The sequence below is a fragment of the Phoca vitulina genome, unplaced genomic scaffold (genome assembly GCF_004348235.1).
Source record: "Phoca vitulina isolate PV1807 unplaced genomic scaffold, GSC_HSeal_1.0 scaffold72, whole genome shotgun sequence".
NCBI lineage: Eukaryota > Metazoa > Chordata > Mammalia > Carnivora > Phocidae > Phoca > Phoca vitulina.
Genome location: NW_022589775.1, coordinates 6,400,044 through 6,427,759, shown reverse-complemented (window position 1 = coordinate 6,427,759; position 27,716 = coordinate 6,400,044). Strand labels below are relative to the sequence as shown.

The following is a 27,716-nucleotide window of genomic DNA, read 5'->3' as shown; positions in this document are numbered from 1 at the left end:
TTTCTTTCTTTCTTTCTTTCTTTCTTTCTTTCTTTCTTTCTTTCTTTTCTTTCTTTCTTTCTTTCTTTTTTTTCTTCATAAATAAAGATTTTATTCATTTGAAAGAGAGCATCTGTGCGTGCATGCACACGCACGCGAGTGGGGGGAGGGGCAGAGGGAGAGGGATAGCAGGGAGCCCCAACGTGGGGCTCCATCCCAGGACCCCGGGATCATGACCTGAGCCCAAGGCAGGTCCTTAACTGATGGAGCCACCCATTCGCCTTGCAAAGTGGGTTTATTTTTCTGAAGTGTCTTGCCTGCTCCATGCCAGACACTGTTCTTAGCGCTTTGGGATGTGTCAACAGAAAAAGATCCCTGAGCTTACGGAGCTAGTTTGGGGTGAAATGGGGGTATGTATGCAAAAAAACAATGAGCATAATAAGCACTTGACATGCTATGGAAAAAAGAGCAGGGCAAGGCAGATAAGGCAATGGGGGATGCGGGAGGCAATTCGAGATAGGGTGGTCAGGCTTGGCCCCCTTGAGAGGGCAGACTCTCCCTTGAGAGGGAGTTGGCCACTGATTTGGAAGATGGGAGTGTGCCCTGTGTGTTTGAGGCAAAGCAAGAGGCCAGTGTGTCTTGGCGCAGAGTTGGGGTGTGGGAACAAGATGCTGCAGAGAAGTTGGCTCAGCAATCGGAGGAGGGAAAGAAGTCTTTTAGTCGTGGAAAGGAGGGACGTGAGCTGAGCCTTAAAGGATAAGTATTCCTGGAAGCAGGAACGGTTGGGAGCATGCGCTCCCATTGCACTGACTGGTAGGTCCATCCAGTGCTCCAGTGTGAAGGCTGGACACCGGCAGGGGGCTTTGCAAGGCAGGCTGAGGAGCCTTCCACATGGCTCCTGGGAGGTCTACCTAGCAGCGGTGGGCAGGGTGCATTGAGGAAGGATGAGGGAAGAGAGCTTGTTGCTGAACCACGGGTGTGGCTCTGAGAAAGGAAGACAAGAACCCTTGGGACAATGTGATAGATACATCGTGGGTAGTGAGGAGGAGAAGGATGACTACAAGGTTTGAGGCACCTACATAGAAAAACAGATGAAAAGAGAGAAGATGATTCATTAACTTAGATGTTGGCAGTCCCCAGTCTGGAGTTACCTGAAGCAACATTTCAAGCATTTGCCAACTTACTTCTGACTCCCTTTTTAGCAACAGTAAGAACTTCGGGTCGAGAGAAATTTTGAGTCACTCCCATTGGGGATCATTAGAGAAGAAGGGAAGACGTGTTGAAAACATAAAAAGGCATGGAAATTTTGTCTTGGGAAAGGAAGAAGGGGGAAATAGAGCTGGGTTTTAGAAATGCCTCAAATGGAGTTGGGACATGTGCAAGGGGGGTGATAGTGGGAGACCCAGTGGGTAGAATTTACAAACTTCAGAATTCGAAATGCAAAAAAGCGCTGGACATTTGGGGAGAGGGAAAGAAAAAAAAAGCCTCATAATGATGGAAAAGTAACACTGCAATATTTCTAGCAAATCAGGAATGGCAATTATTATAATAGTGCCCAGTAGTTATTAATCAACAGTGTAGAAAACATCACCATTTTGGGGCGCCTGGGTGGCTCAGTCAGTTAAGCATCTGCCTTTGGCTAGGTCATGATCCCAGGGTCCTGGGATCGATCCCTGCGTCAGGCTCCTTGCTCAGTGGGGAGCCTGCTTCTCCCTCTCCCTCTGTCTGCCGCTCCCCCTGCTTGTGCTCTGTCAAATAAATAAAATCTTAAAAAAAAAAAAAGAAAATATCACCATTTTCTTAGGTTATGATGCTCTTTTGTGAATGTGAAGTTTAAATCCTTAAAAGAGAATTTCATTGGCTCGCACCAGCCTTCGTCGGCCTGTTTTCCCCAGTTTCCTGAGCAGCAACCTTCCATGTTAGTGCCGCTAGCGAGCGGGGTCAGGCAGTGCCTTCTCTCCTTGGGCCGAGATGAAAATAAGGCTGAAGGTGGAAATGACAGTAGTCATAGTTAATGCTTTTGAGTGGGTACTATGTGCTGGGCACAGTTCTAGAAACCTTTGTTGGGCTAACTCAATTTCACAGCATCTTAGGGAGTATTTTAAAGAGTTGATAACTGTTGTTATCCCCATTTTACAGGTTGGGAAACTGAGGCACAGAGTGGTTTAGAGTAACTTCCCTAGGATAGGTATTGACCATACTGAGGTTACCAAGGGAGAGTATACTAAGAGTATATCAAATATACCAAGGAGAGAACACTGGGAGCCAAAGACAGTATTCATGTGTGTGCATGTGTGTGGGAGGGGGTACTTAACAATTTTGGGGATAAGAAGATGATAAACCAGGGGAGGAGTATTTTAGAATTTAACAAGGCAGAAATTGTTCTAATGCAGAGCTTCTGCAGGTCGAAATTTCCTCAACCCACTGAAAGTCAGTGAACTCTCTCTATTAAGCTTCTCTATATAGGTATATGAAAGCAAAGCTGGATTCATCAGGGAAATTAAACAAAGTAACCAATGAAATAGTTTCTAATTGCATTCGACTTACAACTACAAATGGCCGATTGATCTTACTGTCCTTGAACTGTCCCGGGGCCCTTGGCCTGTGTGGCTCATTACCTTTTCAAAACTGTGTTCACCTATCATTAACACAGAAAACCTGTCCCTCAGAGTATTTGTAAGTTGCCCAGCAAAGCATCTGGAGTCCTGCCACAATGTATCGTTAGCCCCATTCATGCCCCCGGACCGTTCAGTTTGCCAAGACAGTGAGAACGGGCTTCACATTTGCTCCCTGCCTCCTCCGTTTTAGCACCGGAGCTCATGTGCGCATTTGTGGTCCTGCTCTGATGACTGATCACTCTTGCCTAGCAGCTGAGGCATGCTTTGGGCGACAGCTGGCCACTTGAGCATCCAGGAGGAAAGTGCGTACTTTCCTGCTGGGAATCTGCCAGTGCCATGGAAACTGGTGAGTGCTCTAAAAATCTGGCTTGGGAGGATGTGCCCGGAGAGACCAGGCTTTAAGAGCCTCTCTATCCCATGAATGTTGTGTATAATCGGAAGCCTCTTCAGGGGAGTGTTTCTAACACGGAGAGTGTCTTTTGAGTAATTTCCAGGAAGTCTCTAACTGGGTCATGCATCATGTTGGGAGACACTTCTCTGTGTAGCTAGGGTCTTACCATTTCCCTTGATCTCCTCTGACTTTTGAGTTAGAACTCAGTATGTGATTAAATACTAGGACCTATCAGGTGCTAAGATACCTCGCTCAGTATGAAGGAACATACCTCGCGTTTGCCACAGACACTACTGAGGCTCCCGTGAGAGGCTTCCCCGGGGTTGGTTTTTGGATTCCTTGCTGCTGGGAAGAGTGGGGGTGGTTCTCTGGGGCTTCGGAGCATGGGGAGAATCCGTTTGCTCAGGTGCCAAGTGTCCTCGAGAGAGCAGTGGGGAAGAGGCGGAGCCCCCTGGAACGATGACCACCAGGAATGTTCTCGTGGCAGTGGTGGCCTTTCTTCTGAGCTGCTGGGAGGTGCATTGCAGTGATAGGCATCCTGACATCTGCGAGTGACGGGCGTTTGGGACGCAGCCTTAGAGGGATGGATGCCTGCTCTTTTCATGGTGTGAACCCAGTGAGCACAGGGTGACGTATGGGAAATGTGGAATCGCTATGCTGTACGCTTGAAACTAATGGAACACTGTGTGTTAGCTAACTGGCATGAAAATAAAAACAAAAACAAAGTGTGAACCCAGAGCCTCTGTGTCAGAGTATCTGGCTTTGGTTTGTACTAGAGATCCTGAGACCCTGTAAATCTGCATTTCTCGTGTGGCGCTTAGGCATTTGGGTAGATGGTTCTACAGATGATTCTTTCCCACACTAACGTTGGAGGTGGCGGGTGCATGCGAGCCTCTTGTTGACCGTTCCGGTGTTGAATAGCGCCTCTGGTTAGGTAGTCCTCATTTCCCATGATGCTAGAGCCCAGGGCCTCTGGGTATTTGGGACGTCGCAAGCTTCATGACCAAATTGGGGCTGGGGCTGAGCAATGCACATGTTTCCCAACAGGCTGGGTGACATATCAGTGGGGGACGTCTAGCACTGAGCCTGCTTAGCCGCCTGTGGAGACAAGGTGGAGTCGGCTTGGATAATAGATCCAGAGCATTCCCCAGCAGTTACACGGGTTGTGTGCTTCAAGGGTATGGAAGCTCAGCTAGGGCCAGCAGGCCTCTTACCCAGAGTAATCACATCTTTGCTCAAGTCAGTGGCCATCCCAGAGTTGAGCACACAGAGCCTGGGCCATGGCAAGATTATAGCAGCACGAGCAGATGTTGAGGTCTGGCAGAGAGGTGAGTGTCTACCAAGGCCTTAACTCTTAGTTTCTATAGAGGCCCCAGGGTATTCTGTAGAGGGGTAAATGGTTTGTGGGAAAGTCAGAGGCTGTTAAGACACATGCTCTTGAGGGTTTGGCCAGTCTCGTCTCTGCGTGTTTCCCTCCTCTTTCATCTCCTCCTTCCCTTTATCTCCACTTTGAGATTTGAGCTCTTTGCCTGGCAAGTCAAGGCAGATAGATAGTCCCCTAGCTTTTGCTGGGAAAACCTAGAAAGGGCCTTGTTGACAAAAAAGGGTAAGGCATGGGGTTGACTATTTAGACAGAACCTGGCCAGGTGCTCCTTGCAACTGAGCAGTGGGGCTGCCATATAATAGTTGGAAAGGTGGGTTCCGACTCCTAGTCGGCCACCAGCCAGGCTTGTGACTTTCTGAGCCCCAGCGTCCTCAGCCATTAATCAAGGGGATGGCTTTGCAAGGTTCCCTCCTATTCTAGAGCTCTGGGAATTACAAGATGCCTTGAGTCCATTCTTTCCCTTGTTCGGAGGTCTTTCTCTTATGGACCAGGGAGGTTACCGGCATAGCTTCTCTCTCCCTGTCTTAAACGGAGTCGCTTCTCACCTCTTTGCATTTTAGAGGGGAACTTGTAACTGATGCCTTCATTTCTTCCAGGGAAAGACTGAGACACATGAAAATGAATCCAGATGTTTAGGAAATTCACACACTTTTCATCTCCCTCGACTCATGGTTGTCTTGAATCATCAGTTGGGGCAAAGTTACTTATTGTCTTATTGACTTGATCAATGTCCCTGCCGGGAGAAATGGGAATTCTTAACCATGTTTTCCTGTCTGTATAGAGAATTTTTACCCACTGGATCTGGGTCCTTCATGACCCCGGTGGGATGGCAGATGGCAGAGCGATTGGATGAGCAGTTACGGGGCTGTGCCCCCGAGCTGCACCCACAGTTTCTTTAAGCCCCTCGAAATCCCAGGGGTCTGAACTCCATCGGAAATGCGGTTGGTCCTCCGAAGCTCTCTTAACTACTTCCTGCTGCTGTCTTCCCTCCTTGCTTTTTCTTTTCTTTCTTTTTTTAAGAACAGTTTTAGATAATAGGGAGGGCTCCCAGTTAACCTTGAACACCTGGCTGAGGTAGTATTGGCCAGATCCATCTACTGTGAAATTATTCATTTTCCTCCCTTTGCATACTGTTCTCTTTGTTGTTGGTTTTTTTGTTTGTTTGTTTTGAAGGTGCACAATGTAATGATTTAATATATGTATACATTGTGAGGTGATTACCACAATCAAGTTAATTAACACATCCATCACCTCGCATAATTACCTTTTTTTGTGTGTATGGTGAAAACACTTAAGATCTACTCCCTTAGCAAATTTCAAATATACAATGCAGTATTAATTATATCCACAATGCTGCACATTGGATTCCTAGAACTTACTAACTTCTTTTTTAAGATTTTATTTATTTATTTGAGAGAGAGAGAGCATGAGTGGGGGGAGAGGGAGAAGCAGACTCCTCGCTGAGCAGGGAGCCTGACGCAGGGCTCGATCCCAGGACCCTGGGATCATGACCGGAGCCAAAGGCAGACCCTTAACTGACTGAGCTACCCAGGTGCCCCTAGAACTTATTAACTTTATAACTGAAAGTTGGTACCCTTTGGCCACCATCTCCCCATTTCCCACAACCCCCCCCCCCCGCCCGACAACCACTGTCCCACTCTCTGTTCTGTGAATTCAACATTTTTGGATTCTACATATAAGTGAATCATGCAGCATTTGTCTTTCTGTGTCGCCTCTTGCTTGTCACATCTGTCTATGCCCATCTTTTAGTCGTTCACTTAGTATCTCTTCATGACGAAGGTGAAGTGAAGTTTGAGGCCCTCACTTTGAATTGACCAAGTGAGATGCTTAGAGATACGGGCACAGCACCTGTCTGGGCCTTGTGCAGGACAGTGTCAGTTTGTGGCTTGGTTCATTCTGCCCCATTGCCTCTCAGCAAATATTTGAGCCCAAAGCACTCATTTTTATGCCAACCCAGAATAGTCTGTTTTTACATTTTTGAACCATAATTGGATGCTTGTACGACTGAAGGCTCAAAAAGTGGTTAAATCCCCAAACTGTGTATTACTTTGCCATCTCCTATGTCAGACCCATGTTCCTGTTCTCTTCCTTTGAGAAAAATCGGTCTAATTTCTTATCCGTAAGACCGTTGAGCTGGCCTATCCAATATTGCTGTCATTATCCCTCCTTGATTACTACCATTATTTAATTATTGTTTATGGATATGCCTATAGCACTTTAGAGCAATTAAGCTTCTGATTTAAGAACAGACCTGTGTTCCGGAAATGTTCAACTTGAGAGCAGGGACAGTGCTTTGCAACTTCCAAATGTTTTTAAACTGGGAATTGATACCCCCGCATATTGGCAGTTGCCCTAAGCTGTCACTTGGCCCAGGGGCAGTGAGTAACTTGCTTCAGGCTCCTAGCATCCCGGCTTTGAAAGGGCAAGGTAATTGGAGAGTCTGCCTTGGAGCTGTGGGCCCCACAGACTTATTTAGCTCAATGCAGAGTGAGAGGCTGCTTGTTTTCAAGAAGTGAAGCTGATTACAGCATGAGGACTCTTGCCTATTCGTGGGACCTGGGTCCTTGCTGGGTGAGTGGGTGAGGCGGTGCGCTAGTTATCATTTTAGTGGCCACATTATAAAACAGACTCTTAACCAGGCTATTTATTTATTTATTTATAAGAAAGGGTATTAGCTGCAAAGACCTTGTTATCCATTTTAACCCCCTACCCCTGCAACAGCTAATCAGCCTGCAGAATTTCACGGCGTTTTGGGCAGGCTGATGAGGAAAAGGGTGTTGAGCTCTCTCAGCATGGCCGTGGGAGAATCTATAGCTGATTTGCCAGTTAGTTAATTATCTAAGTCCGATAAATGATAAACTCTTGGAAGTGTTCCTTGTTTTTTAATATATATTTCCTGAACGTTGCAGGTCGTTGGCATTCATGCCAGGGCGGCTTCATGGTTTTACCCAAGCCACTGTGCGGGCAAGTTGGGTTTGTGCGGGCAAGTTGGGTTTGTGTGGGTCCGGGGGTTGAGGAGGAATTGGTCTGGGACAGGTCAGGAGCAGCAGTGCCCTGTGGGTCCCCTGCAGCTCTGCCGGCTACACAGTCCCCGGCTTACTTTTCTGCGTGATGCCTGTCCTTTTCTCCCTTTCTGCTCCCAAGGATGTTAATGCCGGCGAGGGCAGTGAGTTTGCAGACAGTGGGATCGAAGGGGCCGCCACCGACACGGACCTCCTGTCCAGACGGTCCAATGCCACCAACTCCAGCTACTCGCCCCCCACTGGCCGCGCCTTCGTGGGCAGTGACAGCGGCAGCAGCTCCACTGGGGATGCGGCCCGCCAGGGGGTGTACGAGAATTTCCGGCGGGAGCTGGAGATGAGCACCACCAACAGCGAGAGCCTGGAGGAGGCGGGTTCGGCGCATAGCGACGAGCAGAGCAGCGGCACCCTGAGCTCCCCGGGCCAGTCAGACATCCTGCTCACGGCCGCGCAGGGCACGGTGCGCAAGGCCGGGGCTCTGGCCGTCAAGAACTTCCTGGTGCACAAGAAGAACAAGAAGGTGGAGTCGGCCACCCGGCGGAAGTGGAAGCACTACTGGGTGTCCTTGAAAGGTAAGGAGAGGGAGCGCCCCTCGCCCCGTGCGTGATGCGCCATGGTGCACCTTGCGCGCCATGGTGCACCTTGCGCGCCATGGTGCACCTTGCGCGCCATGGTGCACCTTGCGCGCCATGGTGCACCTTGCACCGCGGGATGTTTTGTGATGACACGGCGTTTGTATTTTATACCAATTTTAACCAACTCTGTTTCACTGTGATGAGAATGCCTAGCATGAGATCTCCCCGCTTACATTTTTAGGTGTGCGTGCCTCTATCGTGGACTGTAGAGCAGATGTCCAGAACGTAATCATCTCTCCTAACGGGAACTTTCTGCTCCTTGATTGTTCAGTAACTCCTCACGTCCCCCTCCGCACCAGCACTGTTTTGTTTTCTTTACTTGTTCACAGTTGAGCCAGATGAGCGCCGCACATCGAGTTTCCTTATATATACAGCTGCTTCTGATGACAGTTTCGAGGGACATGTTCCAAAAGGAAAAAAAATTTTTTTTAATCATTCATGTTAATGAAGTATGTCCTAAAATGACTGTTTTGGATGCAAACTTATTCATCTGAATCCTATGAAATGACCATTTCTTTCGGTTAAAAATGATAGAATATCACTAATTTCATAAGGTTCAGCCTAGTGCTTAATAGAATGTCTGAACCATCTTAGGTTTGTGACAAAGCAACTATTTTACGGTCACATTGTGAATATGTGTGTGTGTGTGTGTGCGTGTGTGTGTGTGGATACATACACATGTGGAGAGATCACTGCCTTTTCATTAAAAGCATAATACTTTTATATGTTGCAATTCATTGTCATACTTTTGAAGTATGTGTATATACTATTGTGCATGTCTACATACATCTTAGTAGGATAAAAGTTGTAACACATTTGTGAGCTCCGTGTCTTAAAAAGAATACTTGGAGCCCAGCCCACTTAGATCTTCTTTGGCACAAGCCAAATTTGAAACTGGTTTAGGACATGGCAGGACAGGTTCAATAGGTAAAGAAGCATGAAGGACAAGCACAGGAGGAAGTCTGGGCTTCCCAGGTGTGGTGTACCCTCTAGACCATTTGATACTCAATCTCATTAGCTGTTGTTGGTGTGAGGACATCCAATCCTAGAGGCACAGAACATTCTAGAGTCTGCACAGTGATGCGCAGGCCAACCCCTGCAGGGCAAGCAAGGTGTAGTTGGTCCCATTACTGGTAGTGCCAGGTGTTGCTTCAGTATGTCAGTGAGACAGGAGGGGGGCTTGTTAATTAGACCATACGTTTCACTGCATGTCACAGAGACCCACAATGATGATGCGTTAAGTGAGATAGAACTGATTTCCCTCCCGTCCATCCGAGGTAGACCATCTGAAGTTATTGTGAGTCATCCAGGTCCCAGGTTCCTTCTATTTCCTTGCTCTGCTATTCCCAGATCCAGTCCCTGTGGTCACGGTAGCTCACCACCAGGCCCACATTCCTGCAGAAAAATGAAGGCGTATTCCTCTGCCCTGTATCAGGGCCGCTATAACCAAGTACCACAGACTGAATGGTTTAACCAAAGAAATTTGTCTTCTCACAGTTCTGGAAGCTGGGAGAGATCAAGGTGGGAGTGGGGTTGGTGTGACACCTGTCTTCCTTGGCTTCTAGATGGCTGTCTTCTTCCAGTATCTTCCCATGGCCTTCCCCTTCTGCCTGTCTATGTCCAAATTCCCCCTTCTTAGAAGGATAGTGGTCAGATTGGATCAGGGCCCACTGCTGTGACCTCAGTTTACTGTAATTACCTTTGTAGAGATTCTTACTCCAAATACAGTCACATTCTGAGGTACCGGATTAGGACTTTTACATAGGAATTTGGGGCAAGATAATTCAGTCCATAACAGGCCCAGAATTGGTGTGTTAAACAAACCTCCCAGGTGATTCCTACACTACATTTAAGAACACCAGTGTTAGTGACATAGACTAACAATAACTAGGCGATTTTTTCCTTGGCACGTGGAAGAGGGCATTGTTTTGTTTCTGCCATTGCCTTAGAGAATAAAGGGTACCTGAAGGCAGGGTGCAACATCTTGGAGCAACAAGTCAAGAGCCCCTTAGAGGAGGGAGCCTTCCCGTTCTTGGTGACCCAGATTTGAGTGACACAGTCTGTCAGGATCCAGGCCCAGAACACAGAGCCACTGAGCCCTTCATTTCTTAATCCTGATGAGTTCCCATTATATGCTGACCTGCTCGGGGCTGGTCCTTGCCACTCAGAGGCAGAACATGCTGCTTTTTTCCTGGCAACCGTTGGATATGGAGAAATAAAAAAGCAGAGTGCTTGGGAGCTGTGGGGTAGATTTCTCCAAAGATTCTTCCACTTTAGACAGAATAATTAATTTTTTTAAAAAAAGATTTCATTTAGAATTAATCTCTGGGGCGTCTCTTTTGGCAACCGCCTGAGCATACAGATGACGTTCAAGTGAAGGTGAAGGCAAATGGACTGCTTTCAGGGAGATGTGCTTCCTGGATTTGCTGCTTCATGTTAATCTTCACACCGAAACAAGCAGAAAATTAGAGTAAAAGCCGATTTTAACCACCTACTGTCATGGGTGATTGTAAACCAACGTTGCAAAATTATAAAAACAGCAATTTGAGAAGACTGTAAAATGTTCAACGTTTGTACATGCCAAGGTTTGTGGATGGCTCCCCTTCATTATCCACAGGCTTCATTCTCTCTCCTCAACCTATGGTACAGCTGTGTTGCTCCTTTTCTGTTCAGAATCTGCTAATCATTAGTGTCGTGTTAGTCCTAAAGATTAGAGCAGGATTTCTCAACAGGGGCACTATTGACATTTTCCGGATAATTCTTTGTTGTGGGGATGCTATCCAGGGCATAGCAGGATGTTTAGCAGCATCCCTGTCCTCTACCTGCTGGATGTCAGTGGCACCCACCTTCCCCCATTCCCCCCACACCCAGTGACAACCAAAAATGTCTCCAGACACCACCAGATGTCCTTGACCTCAAGGGCAAAATTGCCCCACTTCAAGAACCTCCGATTTGGAGGAAAATAGCATCCCCTTTCCATTTCCTTTCCTATATTTATCTCTCAATCTATGCTAGCTTAAGAAGTGAAAATAGGTACAGATGATTCTGTAGTATGTTATGTGTGTTTCTGAAAAGACCTGAGACCTTCACAATAACAGGGATTATGGGAAGAATAAGGTTGGGGCAGAATTATGTGTATGCAACTTTTTAGCCCAACACTAAATAGATAGATAGATAGATAGATAGATAGATAGATAGATAGATAGATAGGTAGATAACTAAATACCCGGCTAAAAATACTCACATAGTTAACATCTTACTTTTTAACAATAAATACTATAGAAAATGTGGGACTTCGCCTTTAAGGACAAAGTAAATATAACTTGAATAGGTAGAAAGAAGAATTGAAACTCCTGAATTCTTGAGACCAAGACAGCGATGAAGAAATCATAAAGCTCAGGAGCACCATACGACAAGACTTGTAAGGAAAGCTTTTGGGAAACTCTGCCAAGGGAGAAATTGTGACACGAGTGGACATGGCATTCAGCTGAGTTTGGGGATTTGCACTCAGCAGCTGTTAACCTACAGATGTGAAATATGATGGGCTGGGAGACATTGCCTTTGAACTCATGGGACTTTTCCATCGATCCCCATCATTCCACATTGCTAATCACATAGAAGCAAATTTGCTTTATGAAAACTCGTATTGTAGCTTTCTGTGAAAACTCGTAGATTGTACTTTCAAGGACTTTGCTATTCACATTTAAAGTGTGGCCCTTGCTGGTGGTTAAGATGTTGAAAACTGACAGAGTTAAGAAAGACTCATAAAGTTGGACACAGGCTTCCCCTGAAATTGGTTTTGATTAGTTGGCAGTAAATGTTCAGCTAGTAATTACTATTAAAGTGAGCCTCATGTTTAGGTGACGATGGAGGGTATCTCCTAAAGCCACCTTGCCACAAATCTCTGAGAGGTTTTTATTGTGACTGTCTCATTAGTTTCACAGTGCAATTAAGCGTGGACCAGAACCTCCACCCCCAGGCCTTCATATGGCATGTGCCATGCCATTTCTTCTTTCAGTAGGAACAGGGACGTGGTTTATTTCTAGAAGAACATTTTGTAGAGTGTATTTGAGATCAAAAACCTATCATTTCTTTCCTTATCTGTAAAATACCTAACACTAATATTATAAATGGTTTTCTCCAAGGGCATAGCCAAGAAACCCAATAAATTGTGTCGCCTGGTTGTATATCACGTGAGCTATTGGGAAGGGACTCCAGTGGTTCCCTACTGACTGGCAGGCCTCACACCATGGAACCTGCAGTTCTGACCCGTGGAGCTGGGTTTCTAGCCCCCACTGGCCGAAGGAGCCGTAAGACCGCCATATGCCTGTAATGAAACACTCTAAAACAGAAAGTGAGGGTCTTAAAGAACTTGAGGACATGCATGGAGGGAGTTTCGTGTGGGTTGAGAAACTGTGATTTAAGACTCTTTGCCTTTTTGGGGCTCCTGGGTGGCTCAGTCGGTTAAGCATCTGCCTTCGGCTCAGGTCATGATCCCAGGGTCCTGGGACCGAGTCCCTCGTTGGGCTCCCTGCACAGCGGGGAGTCTGCTTCTCCCTCTGCTCCCCCTGCTCATGCTCTCTCTCTCTCTCTCTCTCTCTCTGTCTTTTTCTCTCAGTCCATCCAAGACTTCAATACAAGCAAGGCCCCATTCTCTTTACTCTCTAGGTTTCCACATGCTTTCATTTGCAGCCCTCTCCTTGTGACAGGACAGAAGTGCTAGTTTCCACCACCGACTTCTCATTGTACAAGCACCGAACACTCATGCGGACCCCTGTTTTGTTTCCTCAGGGTGCACACTCTTTTTCTATGAGAGCGACGGCAGGTCTGGAATAGACCACAACAGCATCCCTAAGCACGCCGTGTGGGTGGAGAAGAGCATTGTGCAGGCTGTGCCCGAGCACCCCAAGAAGGACTTCGTCTTCTGCCTCAGCAATTCCCTGGGTGACGCCTTCCTCTTTCAGGTTTGTTGGGCACTTCCTTTCAGGGCATTTCACACCTCTGAACCAGATATCTTCCTCTCCTGCCTATGTACCTCACCCTGTTTTCTTTTCAGTGCTGGGTTTTATCTTTTTGCTCATTATAAAAACAAGAACGATCAATGACAAAATACACACTTACACTGAATTCAGAAATGAGAGAACTCACCCAGAGTGTTCTAAGGGAAGCCCAGGGAAGAGCATGAGTGGACTTCGAGAAACTTGCCCTGTTTGTCAGTGTAGACTCAATTCCATTTGTGTAGAGACTTAGAAAGAGATGATGAATTCCTTAATTTAGAAATTATTTGAGCTGTCAAAATTTTTTACCATAATGTTCTCTTCTAATATTACTCATAAAGTAAAATAATGACATCCCAGAAATGATTAGCTATACCCAGATAATTTCTCTTCCTCAACTTATCAGAAATTTGTAGTCAGTGTTCTTGAAGTTTGAGTGTTCATTGTGTTAAAAAATACTAACCTGCTAATCATTACTTCAAGATTAGCATTTAATTTTGCAGGGAATCGGTTGGGTTTGGTTGGTTGTGGTGCACTCTACCAGAACTTTTTGTTGTGTTAGTTAGGAAGACTTCCTTCATGTGTTTCTATGATGCAAGAATTCCTCCCACTTTTACTCTATGCTGCCTACATGCTTTGCACAGTGCTATTGAGAACTAGAAGATTTTGACACAGTTCCTACTCTTAAAATTGTTCCCATGTGATGTGGGAGAAGGACATGTGGATAGATCTTTGTAGGGTAGGAAAGCCTGACCATTAATGTTAAAGGATGAATAGGGATGAATTGGGCGAAATGGACAGAATATTCCATGCAGAAGACAGAGCTGGATCAAAGGCATGGAAAAGAGTAATAGGTGATTTCACTGAGTTTCCAGGTTTGGCCCCTAAGTTATTTCCATTTGGGCAATTAAAGTAAGAAAGTGGTCATTTATTTGTGAACAGGCAAAAACATCTGTTTTTTTCTTTCTTTAAATCAGTGATATAAAACACATAAAGAAGAGTGTACAAAACATAAATGTTTTGCTCCAAGAAGTATCACAGAGTAAATATGTAACCACCTCCTAGGTCAGGAAACAGAAGTTCTTAGCACCCTACCAGCCACTCCCCACCCACATACATACATGCAGGTGACTAGTTGGGTAGAGTGAATATGTATTTTATCATCCAAGCCAGGACACTTTTGTCTATCTGGGAATGTCTTCATTTCTCCTTCATTTTTGAAGGATAACTTTGCTGGATATAGAATTCTTGATTGACAGTCTAATTGTAGTGTTTTGAAAATATTATTGTACTGCCATCTGGCCTCCATGGATTCTGATGAGAAATCAACTTTGAATCTTAGGAGGATCCCTTGTATAGTTGAGTTGCTTCTCGGGGCACCTGGCTGGCTCAGTCCACAGAGCATGTGACTCTTACTCTCAGGGTTGGGAGTTCAAGCCTCATGTTGGGGGTGGAGCCTACTTAAAATTAAAAACCAGTGCATTAAATGAGTTGCTTCTCTGTTGCTACTTTTTGTCTTTGTATTTAAACAGTTTATGGTGTGTCTCTAAGTATTCATTTCTTTCAGTTTATTCTATCTGGAATTCATTGACCTTCTTGGGTGTGTGGGGGTGTGTGTCTAAATCACATTTGGAAAGTTTTCAGCTGTCCTTTCTTCCAATAGTCCTCCTGTCCATTTCTCTCTTCTCCTTCTGGGACTTCCATTATGTTTATGTTAGTCGCACTTGATGGTGCAAGTCTCTGAAACTGTTCATCTCTCTTCGTTCTTTTTTTGTTCTGTTTCATGGACTGGATAATTTCAGTTGACGTACTTTAAGTTCACAGATTCTTTTTTTGTCAGTGCAAACCTGTTGTCCAGCCCCTCTGGTAAATTTTTTCACTTCAGTTATTCTATAGTTCAACTCCAGAATTTGTATTTGGTTCTCTGAAAAAAAATTCTTTAAATTTCTCTCTTGATATTCTCTATTTGATGAGATATCATTCTGATACTTTACTTCTTCTTTAGACATGATTTCCTTTAGTTCTTTGGATATATTCAAAATAATTGATTTAATATCTTTGCCTAGCAAGCTACCATCTGGACTTCCTTAGGGACAGTTTCTATTGACTGCTTCTTTTCTTGTGTATGTGCCGTGCTTTGTTGTTTCTTTGCATGTTTCATACGTACTTGGTTGAAAACTACATTTTGCAGAATATAATGTGGTGACTCTTGAAACCGGATCCTCCCACCCTCACCCCCGGGGTTTGTTGATGTTGATTGTTGTCACTATTGCTTATTTGTTAAGTGACTTTCCTGAAATCTATAAAATATTTATTCTTTGTCATGTATGGCCACTGAAGCCTCTGCTGAGTTAGTTTAGTAGTCAGCTAATGATTGGAGAGATTTCCTTAGATGCCTGGAAGCAATTAGACTTCCAGTCTTTCCCAAAGATCTCTGTGTCTTCAACACTCAGGGAGCTAGTTAACAACTCTGCCTTAGCCTTCACCTCTGCTTGCACAGAGCCTCAAGGTCAGCCAGAGGGGTGAGCATAGGGCCTTCTCAGGGTTTTGTGGATGTGTGCACAGTCCTATACATGTATGTGACTTTCTAGATTTCCAGAACTATGGATATCTCATGAATATCTTATTCCTCAGCTTTTTAAAAAGTTTCTTGGTCAGCTACCTCTTTTGCCCCAACTGTCATCACTGCCTCAGGCAGCTGCGATATTAAACAGTTCTTACTGATTATTTTTCATCAACTCCCTTTGGAGTAAAGACTATCTGCACAAGTGAGTTCTGAGGTCAAATAGCAACAAGCCCTGTGAATGGAGGTTTTCTGTGAACTGTCAGATAGGTCAAATAATGACAGTTCTCTGAGAATGCTGTTTTGTGGGAGCTCATTGCCCCCTTCAGCAATTGCTAGACTGCTGTTTTTCATGTGATTGTGGAGATAGGGAGATGAAGATGGGAATAAGGCAAGCTAAAATGTCCTCAAAGCTTGCTGTTCTTACTGAGATTCAGCTATCACTTTTTCCAGTAGAAGTACCTAAGATTGTTGCAAGACCTAATTAATTGCCAGAGCTCTGAAAAAGTTGATTTTGGCCATTTTTGCCAGTGTTACTGATTTTACAGAGGAGTAGTTTTTTGAGGTCCTTACTCTCCCCATTTCCACTGATGAACTCATCAGGACACTTTAGAGACTTGATGGTTTTGACAGATATACCAGCTCCATTAACAATTATGCCAGGATAATGGGTATAAATTGCAATAGATTCAGGCTACTGGGATATGTTGCAACCTTTCCATAGGTGCGTTTGGGTTGATCCCTATTTGGGGGGATCATGAGCAATGTTGCTAGAGTACTCTTATATCTGCGTTCAGGATATGTTTGTCCACATTTCTAGTGGTGTATACCTAGGACTGGTATTGCTGTATCATGGGATAAATGTACACATTCATGTTTAGTAAATACTACCAAACAGTTTCCAAAATGATTGAAATAATTTATGCTCCCATCAGCAGCCTAGGAGAATTCCAGGTGTTCCTTATCCTTGTCCACACTTGGTATTGTCAGATCTTTTATTTTTCACTTGTAAGCTATTTGTGTGAAGCTGAGCACATTTTTTGAGGGTTTAATGACCATTTCAATATCATTTTTGTGAAGTACTTATTTCAAGTGCTTATTCCTGCCTATTTCTCAGTTGGGTTGTCTGTCTCTCAATGATTCATGGCAGTTCTTTACATATTTTGTGTATCAAATCCTTGTTGATTATATGCATTGCAAATATCTTTTTCCACTCTGTGGCTAGCCTTTTACTCTGTTAAAGGTGTCCTTTGTTATGCTGACTTTTTAAATTTAATGTATCTCATTTCTCCAGTCTTCCTTAATGGATAGTGCCTTGTATATCCTATTTAAAAAATCTACATGCTCTGAGTCATGAAAATGTCCTTCTGTTTAGCTTATTAACCGTTGTTTTTCTGCATCTGGCATAGCTTCTTATTAATTATCTGGATATCTTGTATATGAGGGAATGCCTAACAATGTTAACAATAACAACAGTAATATTATATGATATCAGCAGCTGTCTTTTACTGAGCCCTTATTGTATGCCACCATCTTGAAAGTGTTTTACAATGTAAAAGTCAGATATAATTCTTTAGAAAAATTTTTTCTTAATTTAAGTACAGTTGATATACCATGTTATATTAGTTTAGGTGCACAGCATAGTGATTCGGCAATTCTATATGCAGTGCTCAAGTAAGTGTAGTTACCACCCGTCACCCTACAACATTATTACAGTATTATTGACTATATTCCCTATGCTGTACTTTTCATCTCCATGACGTATTTATTTTATAACTAGAAGTTTATAATCCCCTTCACCTGCCCCCCCCCCCCCCCCACCAGTTTGTTCCTGGTATTTATGCGTCTGTTTCTGGGTTTGTTTGCTCATTTGTTTTATTTCTTCAGTTCCCCATATAAGTGAAATCACAAGTCACATTTAGTTCGTACAGCAATCAGTGAGTTGGATTGTATATCCATATTTTAACCAATTAATGGGGACTGTGTCCCCCATTTGGTGAAGCTCAGGCTTTTATAAAGGCTAAGAATTAGATGCCAGGTGACGCAGTAACTGAGGGTTGGCTGGATTCAGACCAAACCTCTCTTTCTCTAAAGTCTTTTATTGTGTTAAGTATACTATTTATCCTATTTCTATTACTGTTTACCCTAAGAAGAACATGGGCAGGAATCACTGACCACAGTCAAAAGGTACTGTTTCTCATTCTTAGAATTAAGCCACTCATTGGGAATATTTCAATATTTCGGTCATTCTTGCCACACTACACAATTTCGATGATAATCTGATCAGTTTCAGGATACTCTCCTTTTTACGTACACACTGCTGATGTGAATTCCTTTTGAAAGGACCTTCCTGGCCATAAAATTGCTGGTACAATCTAAGTATCCAATAGGTTGCATTGAATAAAATTCCTTTGTGGCAACATAGGACCTTATTCATGAAAGCCTCTGTGTCCTCTTGTCCTGGTGAAATTTTTATGCTACTTACGTGGGATAGAGCACAAAACGAACCTTTTCAGAAGAAATTGCTGCTGTTCAGGATCCATGAGGGCTTTTTCTACCTTCTACTTATTGTAATCCACATGACTCGGGAGGGGCTAGGTTTGAAAGAAACCTGTGTGTGTGAGGGGTGAGGTTAATGCAAGGGAGATCAACCACGATTATGGAAATAATTTGTAGGTTATTCCAGCCCTGGGGCTCAATTCAGTGTGCACAGTTTACAGAGCCTATATGCTGCTGATTTGATGCTGTTATTCAGATCGGCCCACGGTAAGGAGGTTCATGTTACCAGCAAAAGCAGAAAAGAGGTTTTGTGTGCAGGATGGGGGTGGGGATGGGCCTGAGTATTAGAGCAGTTTAATGGAAGAATTGCTATGCTGTCTGCAAAGGGCAGCAATGAGTCCTGCATTTCAATGATTTTAGAGATCTTTCCTCCACCTGGAAGTCAGAACCAGCGCCTACCACTTACAAAGTACAGTTTCATATTGGGCCTTCCTCTGTCCATGACTGGTGGATGTTACATGCACTTCCAAAAAGCTCAGTGGCTTTTATGGTAAGAGTGATGCCTGATGGGAAGCAAAATCACATGCAGTGATATAGCTCAAGAAGTGTAGAAAATCTCTCTCAGGGGTCACTGCCCTTCCATAGAAAGTTTTCTTATTATAGAAAGTCCCCTGGATGAGGGTATAGCATGCATATTAAAAAGAGACTAGTGAAAAAAGAATAGTATTTACACCATTATGATGAATTGGGGATTAGATGTCATAATCCAAGTCAGATGTCTTATAGATAGCAAATGCTCATTACATGTATGCTTCTCATTTTAATTATAAATACGTATCTTAAATACGTATCTTTACAGAAGTTGAGTGTGGTTTCCCTGTGAAGAGGCTAAGGCTTTGAGTGTTATTAGGCTCCGAGGCTCCAGACAGTTATCTTGAAGTGCTACACCTGCTTCTGTGTGGACTTGATGAAGGTCACTGGCACACATGCCCTGAACCAGGGCAGCCAGATTAGGGAAAAATCTGGAAATCATCTTTCACAAGGAGGCATCAAGTGGACTTGGTAGAAGAGACTCCAGAGGGGATTTAGCATCTTGGACTTGAGTAGATGAAAGTCCAGCCTCGCTCTCAAGGTAGGCACTATCTCCTCAAAGCCCCTGACAGCTGGTCAGCCTGCACACTGCATGACCACCTCCCTCCCTGGGAAGCTTCCAGCTCTTCAACCATCTGCTTTGCTGGTTAGCTCCAAGAATTATCACGTTCTTTGTTGTGTTGAGATAATACATTCTTTCTGGTGGCTTTTGTCATTTTCCTTTGTTTCCCTATGTTTTCTAAGTCTAAAGCAAGTCGTCTTCTTCCTTCTCATAACCTTTCAAATGCTTGAAAACAGCTCTCATCTGTCTCCTGCCATGTCTTCTGTTTAGGCTTCCCTGTGTAAGGTTTCTGAGCCATTCTCCCTACGATTCAGGTCTTATCGTTGATGTTCTTCCTTGTAAGTAGTTCTGGAACAACCTGTCCCCCATGAGAACAGTCCTGTGCAGCCTGCCTACAGTTGCTCTTCCCATTTTCTTCCACATTGCTAGTGTCAGTTCCTTAATTTATTAGGAACCACACCCAACTGTTGACTCATACTGAGCTTGTGGTTTATCATACCCATGGCATCAACTCTTACAAGGTCTCTTCCATCTTATTTTAATAGGTGTTTCAAGAACTCTAAATGCAGAAGTTAAATTTACTTCTTTGAAATCTTATGTTTGTGGTTTCTGCTCTTCTAATGAACTTGTTGAAATCTTGCTTGGATCCTAGTTCCATCTTCCCTCTTAACTTCATGCTCTCTGCAGATAAGACAAACTGGATGTTTTCTCTTTGTTCTCTCTGTGGGTTTAAATGTTGCCTTAGTCTGTAGCTAAGTCCTATTTTCCCATCATCATAGATCATCTCCCTGCCTCTAGCTAGCCACTTTAGAAATATTTACCGTTGGTTTTGACATGGATTAGTTGTGAAGATGGGTAAACGCCTAAGATATATGGAGCCCCAGGCAAATTTTTTTATCTATATAAAGAATTTGACTCACCCCAGATCAGCTTTGTCAACACCATTCTGGTGGCTCATCTCATGCAGTCTGGTGAAAGAAATACCAGATAGACTAATGGGAACAACCACTAGGCATAGACTTATGTCCAGGAGCTCATTAGCATATCTTACTGATAACACATATGGGATACAGGGTCAGAGAGCTCCCTGAAAGGGAGAAAATGGATGGAGGGGGGGATCGGGTATTCCTTCTGGACCCTGTCCTTTTCAGGCATCGGAAGGGGTCTTTTCAAAATATGGGGCCCCATTTGCCTAGCTCTTAGGAGGGTACTGATGGAGAGTGTGGATGTTGAAGTACAAAATGAATACACAGGGCTGGTAATCATTTACAGCACATGCCCTACTATTAGCATATTCAGAGGTCTCCTCACATATGTTAAAAGTACAGTGCAGAGATATAATTGTGGCTGAGCTAGATTTTAGTATGTAATCTGTATACTATTATGTATTATCCAAATAATATGTTACTAACAGTATTTGTCTTCCGTGTTACATTATTTTAAATTTGTATGAAGTCAATACAAGCACATAGTTTTAAAGAATTCAATTAACCTTAAAAGACTTAAAGTGAAATTCTCTTCTCATCCTCTACCTCTTCCCCCAGCCTCAGGCGCCCAAAGCAACTATGCTCAATTATTTTAGCTAGGTTTTTTTGTTTGGTTGGATTTTTTTTTCCCTTGTATTTACCCTCATTTCTCATTAACATGTTTACAGTATTTCTTAATTGACTTTAGGCATTAGCTACTGACTTTCTGTGATGTTAGATGAATATTTAGCTGTATTATATATGAATTCTCCTTTTCTCATATTCCTATATCATTATATGAACATTTAGGAGTAAACTAATAGTCTCTATTATACTGTTAGGATGTTCCATGCTGCTATGACCATATAAATAATATTAGCTGCTGGGCCAAATAGTGTACCATCATTTTATTTCCTTTCTTGAACAACTTTTTGTTTTTTTTTCCCTGTATTTAATGCCTGCCTTTTTTTTTCTGCTCCATTTACTTATTTTTATGCTTATTTTAGCAGTATTTTCTAAATCTCCAATTTATTACCTAGTCACTTTGTACTATTTTGTTCCCTGGAGACTGCCTTTTCCTGACCCTTTATCCTGCTCCAATCTGTTTGTTGTCTAGGCCTCAGGCATAATAGTTACACTGGTTTTCCCTTCATTACCCTAGTTAGATTCTTGGATTGCAAGTCTTCCTTTTTTCTCCTTCATTTTCATAAAAACAAACAAATAAACCCATAATAACTTCCTATAAAATGGTTCATATTTGAAAATGTCTTCATTTTACCTTTTACTTGAATAATCTTTGAGTAATTTGGAATTTTGGTTTGAAAATTATTTCCCCTTTGTTCACTTATATTCTGATACCAGTCTCATTTCTGATTATCTTGTGTGTGCTTTATTTTCTTTTGAGGTTTTAGAATAATTTTCTATCACCAGGGTTATGGTTTCTCAAAGGGATTTGCCTTCACGTTGAGATTTTAATTTTAGTTATTTTTTTTATTCCTAAAAGCTTTCCTCTTCTCTCTCTTCCTCTCCCTTTCTCTCTCCCTCGCCTCCCCTCCCTTCCCTTTTCTCCCTGTCCCTTCCACCCTCCCTTTCTATTTTTCTCTTTCCTTCCCTACCTCCTACCCTTCCTCCTTCTTTCCTTTCTTCTCTCCCTCTATCCTTCTCTCCCTTTTCCTTCTTCCCTCCTTTCTCCCTCATTGTTCCTTTTTCATTGTAACCTGTGCATTTGTTTGTTTATAGCTTTAGATTCCTTTGTTTCTCTGTCTCTGAGGATGTTACTGGGTTTTCAGGAAATTTTCATGGCTTCAGGCATTGTTTCTGTTTCTTCGTGATGCATTTTCTTCTCTGTGCTTTTGTCTCTGCCTTTCATGCTAGAGGCTTTCATCAAATGTCTGGTGGTCCTTGATTATCTGATCATATTTAAATGTGAGATACCAAAAAAGTGCTTGGATATTGTTTGGGCCATCTACTGGGGGCTTTTACAGCATGAACAGATGGTAAGACCTTTTTGTTGAGGGTGTCCATTTGACAATATTTGTTGGTCTTTTCTGTTGGGCTACTCAGCTTTGCCAAAGATGAATCCTGCCATTGCCATTTACTGGGCAGGCTTCCATTTATTCTCATTTGCAGCAAATGGTTCCTCCTTTTGTGCCTGTCTTCCTAGAGTCTGGACCCTCTCTTCTCCAAAGGATTTACCTTAGGTGGGTGAGGGGTTAGGGAGGTGAGGGAGTACAAGGCGGGGGGAGAGTGCCCAGTTGTATGACTTTGTGCAGTGGATGAGGGGAGCCCCATATTAAATTCTCTTTACAGATGTTAAAGACGATAGCTTACTGGGGCACCTGGCTGACTCAGTCAGTAGAGTATGTGACTCCTGATCTTGGGGTCGTGAGTTTGAGCCCCTTTTTATTACTTAAGGAAATTTAAAAAATGACAGCTGACTTAAGTCTTGTATAAATAAAATGAAAAAAAAAAAACAATGGAAAAAAAGGACTTTCAAGAATTCACACAGGAACTTCATTCCCAATTAACCTCTTAAAAACACATAACTTTATTCCCCTTTATTTTCCTTTTTTTTTAGAATGGGAAAAAGAAGTTCAACCTACTTGACAATTATTCTTGTGTCTCTATAAACTCAAATTATCTGAAATTTTATTTTCCTAGATCTGGCATATATTCCCTAGTATTTCTCTCGTTTAAAATGAATTTCCCTTTTCCTGCTACTCACGTAAACCATTGATTATCTGAAATCACTGAGTATCCTCCATTCAGTTGGATAATTGAAGCTAGATCTATTTAAATACATAATGAAGCCCTGAGCTTCATCTTAACTCTGCACTCAAAGGGGCTCTTATGCAAAATGCATTTTTTTGCTGATTATATTCCTGTGTTGGCAAGAACTTTGCTTATTCCCTTCACTGAACTTTATACAGTATTTATAGCATCTCCAGAGGGCAAAGGAAGAATCACAAACTTCAGTTTTGCTACCTGTCTGCTGCTGTTTGTTTAATGGAAGCAGATGAGTGTGGAGGAAATCACAACCATGTTGCGGGGGTGGGGGGTGTCTCTCCTTCCTGCCCCTTTGACCACTGGATTCTGATAGAGAGCGCTTTAGTAGACCTAATGTCCCTAATTAAACTTGCCTGGTTCAAGAAGATAATGCAAAGGTAGCGGCTTTGAAAAGCTTTTTCTGGCATGTCAGATTTGAAATTCTGGAGAGTCCACACTGGGAGACATTCTATCAAGTTAGTGGTCTGCTGTGAGCTGCTCTGAATTATTAAGCCTGTAAACTGCCATGAACTGTTACAGAGTTTTTCTACTTAACTCTATGTTGACAGCAGTCAGGGTAGACCTAGCCTCTCATCGACACATAGCTCTGGGTATGCCCCTGGGAATGGACCAGCCCTTTCAAAAAGCTCATTTAGTGAATTGTGCTTCTTAGAAATAGATTTGGCTTTAATGATGGAGAAAGGCAGAGACTGCTGTGTTGTTGAGACAGGACAGCAGGAGGAAAAGTTCTCTCTAATGGAACTGCCTTCAGCCACCGACAGGTTCTGGAGAAGCTTGGAGGCTTGAGGCATGCTTAATGGTTAAAATGACTGGTGGATACATTTTTCATAAAGCTGTAAGCAGACTTTTCTCTCTATCCTTCTCTAGGCTGTGGGGCTTGGTGCTTTTGTTTATTTCTTAAAATCTTAATTGTGGTAAGTTACACATGACATACCATCTTAACTATTTGTAAGTGTGCCGACGTTCAGTGGCATTAAGCACGTTCACATTGTGGTGCATCTGTCCCCACCATCCATCTCCAGACTCTTCTCATCTTGCAAACCTGAAACCTGGAACACTGGCTCCCACTCCCATCCTCCCCAAACCCCTGGCAACCACCATCTTTCTTTCTTTAAATAAATAAATTTCAGGGGCACCTGGGTGGCTCAGTTGTTAAGCGCCTGCCTTCGGCTCAGGTCACGGTCCCCCCAGGTCCTGGGATCGAGCCCCGCATCAGGCTCCCTGCTTGGCGGGAAGCCTGCTTCTCCCTCTGCCACTCCCCCTGCTTGTGTTTCTGCTCTCGCTGTCTCTCTGTCAAATAAATAAATAAACTCTTAAATAAATAGATAGATAGATAGATAAATTTCAGGATAGCTGCTCTGCCAAAATTAAATATACATCTTTCAAAGGCTGTTTAGCTTCATCAGCTAGTATCAGTTTTTCTTTAAACTTTTCTTTCTTTTTTTTTTCAAAGTAATCTCTGCACCCAAACATGGGACTCAAACTTAAAACCCCAAGATCAAGAATGCATGCTCCACTGACTGAGCCAGCCAGGTGCTTTCTTTGCACTTCTTAACTGGGATGCAGACGTAAACTCTCTGGTATCGGAATGGAGTGTGTTGCCCTTGGCTCAGTTTGGCAGAGAGCCTCAAAGGTGGAGGGAAGAAGGGGCCCTGCTTTCATTAAATAAAGAGAGGAAAAGGCTGTTCCGTAGAACCTATCAGATTATGGCTCTTCTTGGCAGTTGAAAGTGTGTGACATAGACTTTTCTAGAAGCGTTGAAATGGGATTCTTACTTAGCTAGTGTATCAGTCAGGATGGTTAGATTATGCTCTAGGAAGGACCAGCCCCCATATCTCCATGGCTTAACACACCTTTTTCATTCCTGCCACACTTCTGATGGACACTGGCTATGAAGCTGTATTTGTCCTGGATACTCCGGGACCCAGGGTGACAGAAGGTTCCCTGACACATGCTTCCACGACTGTAAGCAAAGGGACCAGAATGGGAGTGAATTGGGCTTTTGTTTAGTAATGACACATGTCGCTTCTCCTCAAATTCATTGGCCAAAGCCAAATGACAGGGCCACACCTAATTTTAAAGGGAGCAGGAATGTTCCATCCTCCTATGTCCCTAGGGAGAGCCCAAAATATTACATGTACAACAGGAATGACACCACAGGGGCCCAGTCTTCGGAAGAATCGATGAGAACTAGGGGTTCGGGGGCAGAGTGGCGTGTTTAACAAAATGATTTTAAGCACAGGATTGGTAAAGATCAAGGTTTATAATAAATTACTGGGTTATACCTAATTTTTTTCTGGGCTTTGGTTTCTCCATTCGTAAAATGCACCTGGGCCCCTTCTAGGTGAACTTTCTATTAAAGTATAATATCTACACAGAAAAGTACACATTTCGATGGTGTTTCAAAAGCTCGTGCCCCCATGTCGGAGGTACGTGCAACCAGCACCCAGACCGGGGAGCTGAACGTGGCCAGCACCCCAGAGGCCCCCCTCGTGGTTCCTTGCAGCTGCTTCTCCCTCCCCCGCTCCCACCAAAGAGCTCCTCTTCTGACTTCTCACTGTGCATTCGTTTTTGCCTGTGTCTATACTTTATACAATTAGAATCTTAGTCTATATTCTTGCATGTCTGGCTGCTTGTCCTCAGTGTTATGTGTGTGACTTCTTCATGTTGCAGTCTTTCGTTCTCCTTGCCGTGTAGTATTTCATTGTGTGATTATACCACACATTATTTATCCATTCTGCTCTTGACGGGTGTTTGGATAGTTTCCAGTTTTGCCCATTGCAGATTATGCTGCTATAGACATTTTGGTGTGTATGTTCTGTTGAGCATATGAATGCATTTTTGTTGAGTGTATACCCAGGAGTGCATTTTTGGGGTCACAAGGCGTGCACGTAGTTAGCTTTTCTCCGGTAGCGTCCAGCAGCTTTCCAAAGCACTTATACCAGCAGTATATTCTCCATCCAGTAACCAGCACTGCCTGGGAATTCTGGTTGCTCCATATCTTTGCCATCGCTTGGTATTTTCTTCCTGGAAGCTTTTTTTTTTTTTTTTTTTTTAAAGATTTTATTTATTTATTTGAGAGAGAGAGCAGAGCAGGGGGAGGGGCAGAAGGAGAGAGAGAAGCAGACTCCCTGCTGAGTAGGCTTGATCCCAGGGTTCTGGAATCATCAAAGGCAGAAGCTCAACTGACTGAGCCACCCAGGCGCCCCCTGGAAGCTTTTCTTTTAGAAAAGAATCCTTACTAGATTGTTCTTCCATCTGAGCTAATTCCTCCCTCCTTAGCTCCCTCCCTAGATAGATAGATAGATAGATAGATAGATAGATAGATAGACGAAAAAGAACTCCACTTGGTAACATACCCACTGACGCTGAGGCACTGAGAGACTCCAAGGTCAAGCCCTGTGCTCTATACAAGGCAGGAGCAAGCCTGGTGCATTTATCATGTGTGGGAGGACCTAAAACTCTGGATTTTTCTGGAGTTACTTGAAAGTGATATATAAAGATAAAATGTAAGATAGTGACTTTCTAAGAGGAGATACATATTAACAGTTTGAAGCAACGTTAAGCGTTAAAGGGGAGTCGTCTATACGGACCTATGGGTCCCTACAAGTATTTACCTGGGATTTCCGGTGTTGCTACCTCCTCTTTTCCCCCTCAGTTTTCACAAGATGATCCCGTTGGCTTCGCTCTGTTGCTTCTCTGTGAGACTGTTTCGCTCACTGATGTCTTCTTTAGGTGCAGGCACGTACTTTGCTATAAAGGTAACAACTGCCATATTGTTGAGGTTGGCCCAGTGGGTCGGGACTCTGTTGGCTGACACCGTGTTGCAGTTTCCACTGTGGGATAGCAAACTGAGGAGATTCAGAAATAACAAACTGGGGTGGTCTTTGGTTGCCGGGGTGCAGGGTACCAGGTGGGTGGGGGCCCGTTACTGGAATTTTGTTTGCCAACCATCACTCCAATGAGTTTGGAAGCTAAAAAGATGCATCAGAGAGAGAGGGAAAAAAAATCAGTGTTTTGTGCATGAAAATGATGTTGGCTGTTACTTCAGTACTAAAGTGGCTGAATAGACCTTTTTCTTCAGTGAGCTAATTTCTGAGTGTTTATTAAACCTCTCTAGGCTTAAGGGGATACCCGGAAAATTCTAGCATGTCCTCACTTATAAATACTCGTTGACTGAGTTCCTGAAGTATTTGTAATGGTGGGTTAGTGCGAATGAGCTGTCTGCCCCAGACTGTTCTCTGACTTTTGCCTTTCAGAGCACCTTGAGTCACTTTGAGGTTGCTTGTCCATTGCTGGGGGTGGCCATTTTAAAAGAAAATGGAATGTGAAAAGCCATTCCTCTCTGCTGGATGGCCCCACTTCCTAGATAACTCCCATGTGTCCCTGAACATAATACTGCTTCTGGCTGCCTTGAGCTCCTTCCACAACCCTAATTGTGTCATTGCTGCTTGCCTCTGGCATAGGGCCTTTGGATTTGGGTCACAGCATTTCACTGGGGGCAGGGCTGTTGTCTTCCTTGGACAGTGATGTCCCTTGGCCTCATTCTCAACCTTGGAAGTGGCCAACCCTCTGTGAAAACTGACCTTTGCTTCAGAACAGCCCTCTTCACTAGAAACTAAGCTCTCCGAATAGGATTATCACATATTCAAGTGTCTTAATTTCGACTGCTATTAACATAATTGCACAAGTAAATAAATAAAT

At 43.6% G+C, this 27,716-nt stretch overlaps 1 protein-coding gene across 11 annotated transcripts in view; it reads left to right on the top strand.

The window, feature by feature from the left end:
• The window catches only part of TIAM1 (TIAM Rac1 associated GEF 1), a 372,168-nt gene that overhangs the window by 249,111 nt on the left and 95,341 nt on the right, over positions 1–27,716 (top strand). For all 11 annotated transcript variants that reach the window (XM_032393263.1, XM_032393261.1, XM_032393257.1 and 8 more), the window contains 2 exons: positions 7,538–7,985; positions 12,840–13,012. In XM_032393263.1, coding sequence (XP_032249154.1) covers positions 7,538–7,985; positions 12,840–13,012 — 621 coding nt within the window. The remainder of the gene's footprint in view (positions 1–7,537; positions 7,986–12,839; positions 13,013–27,716) is intronic.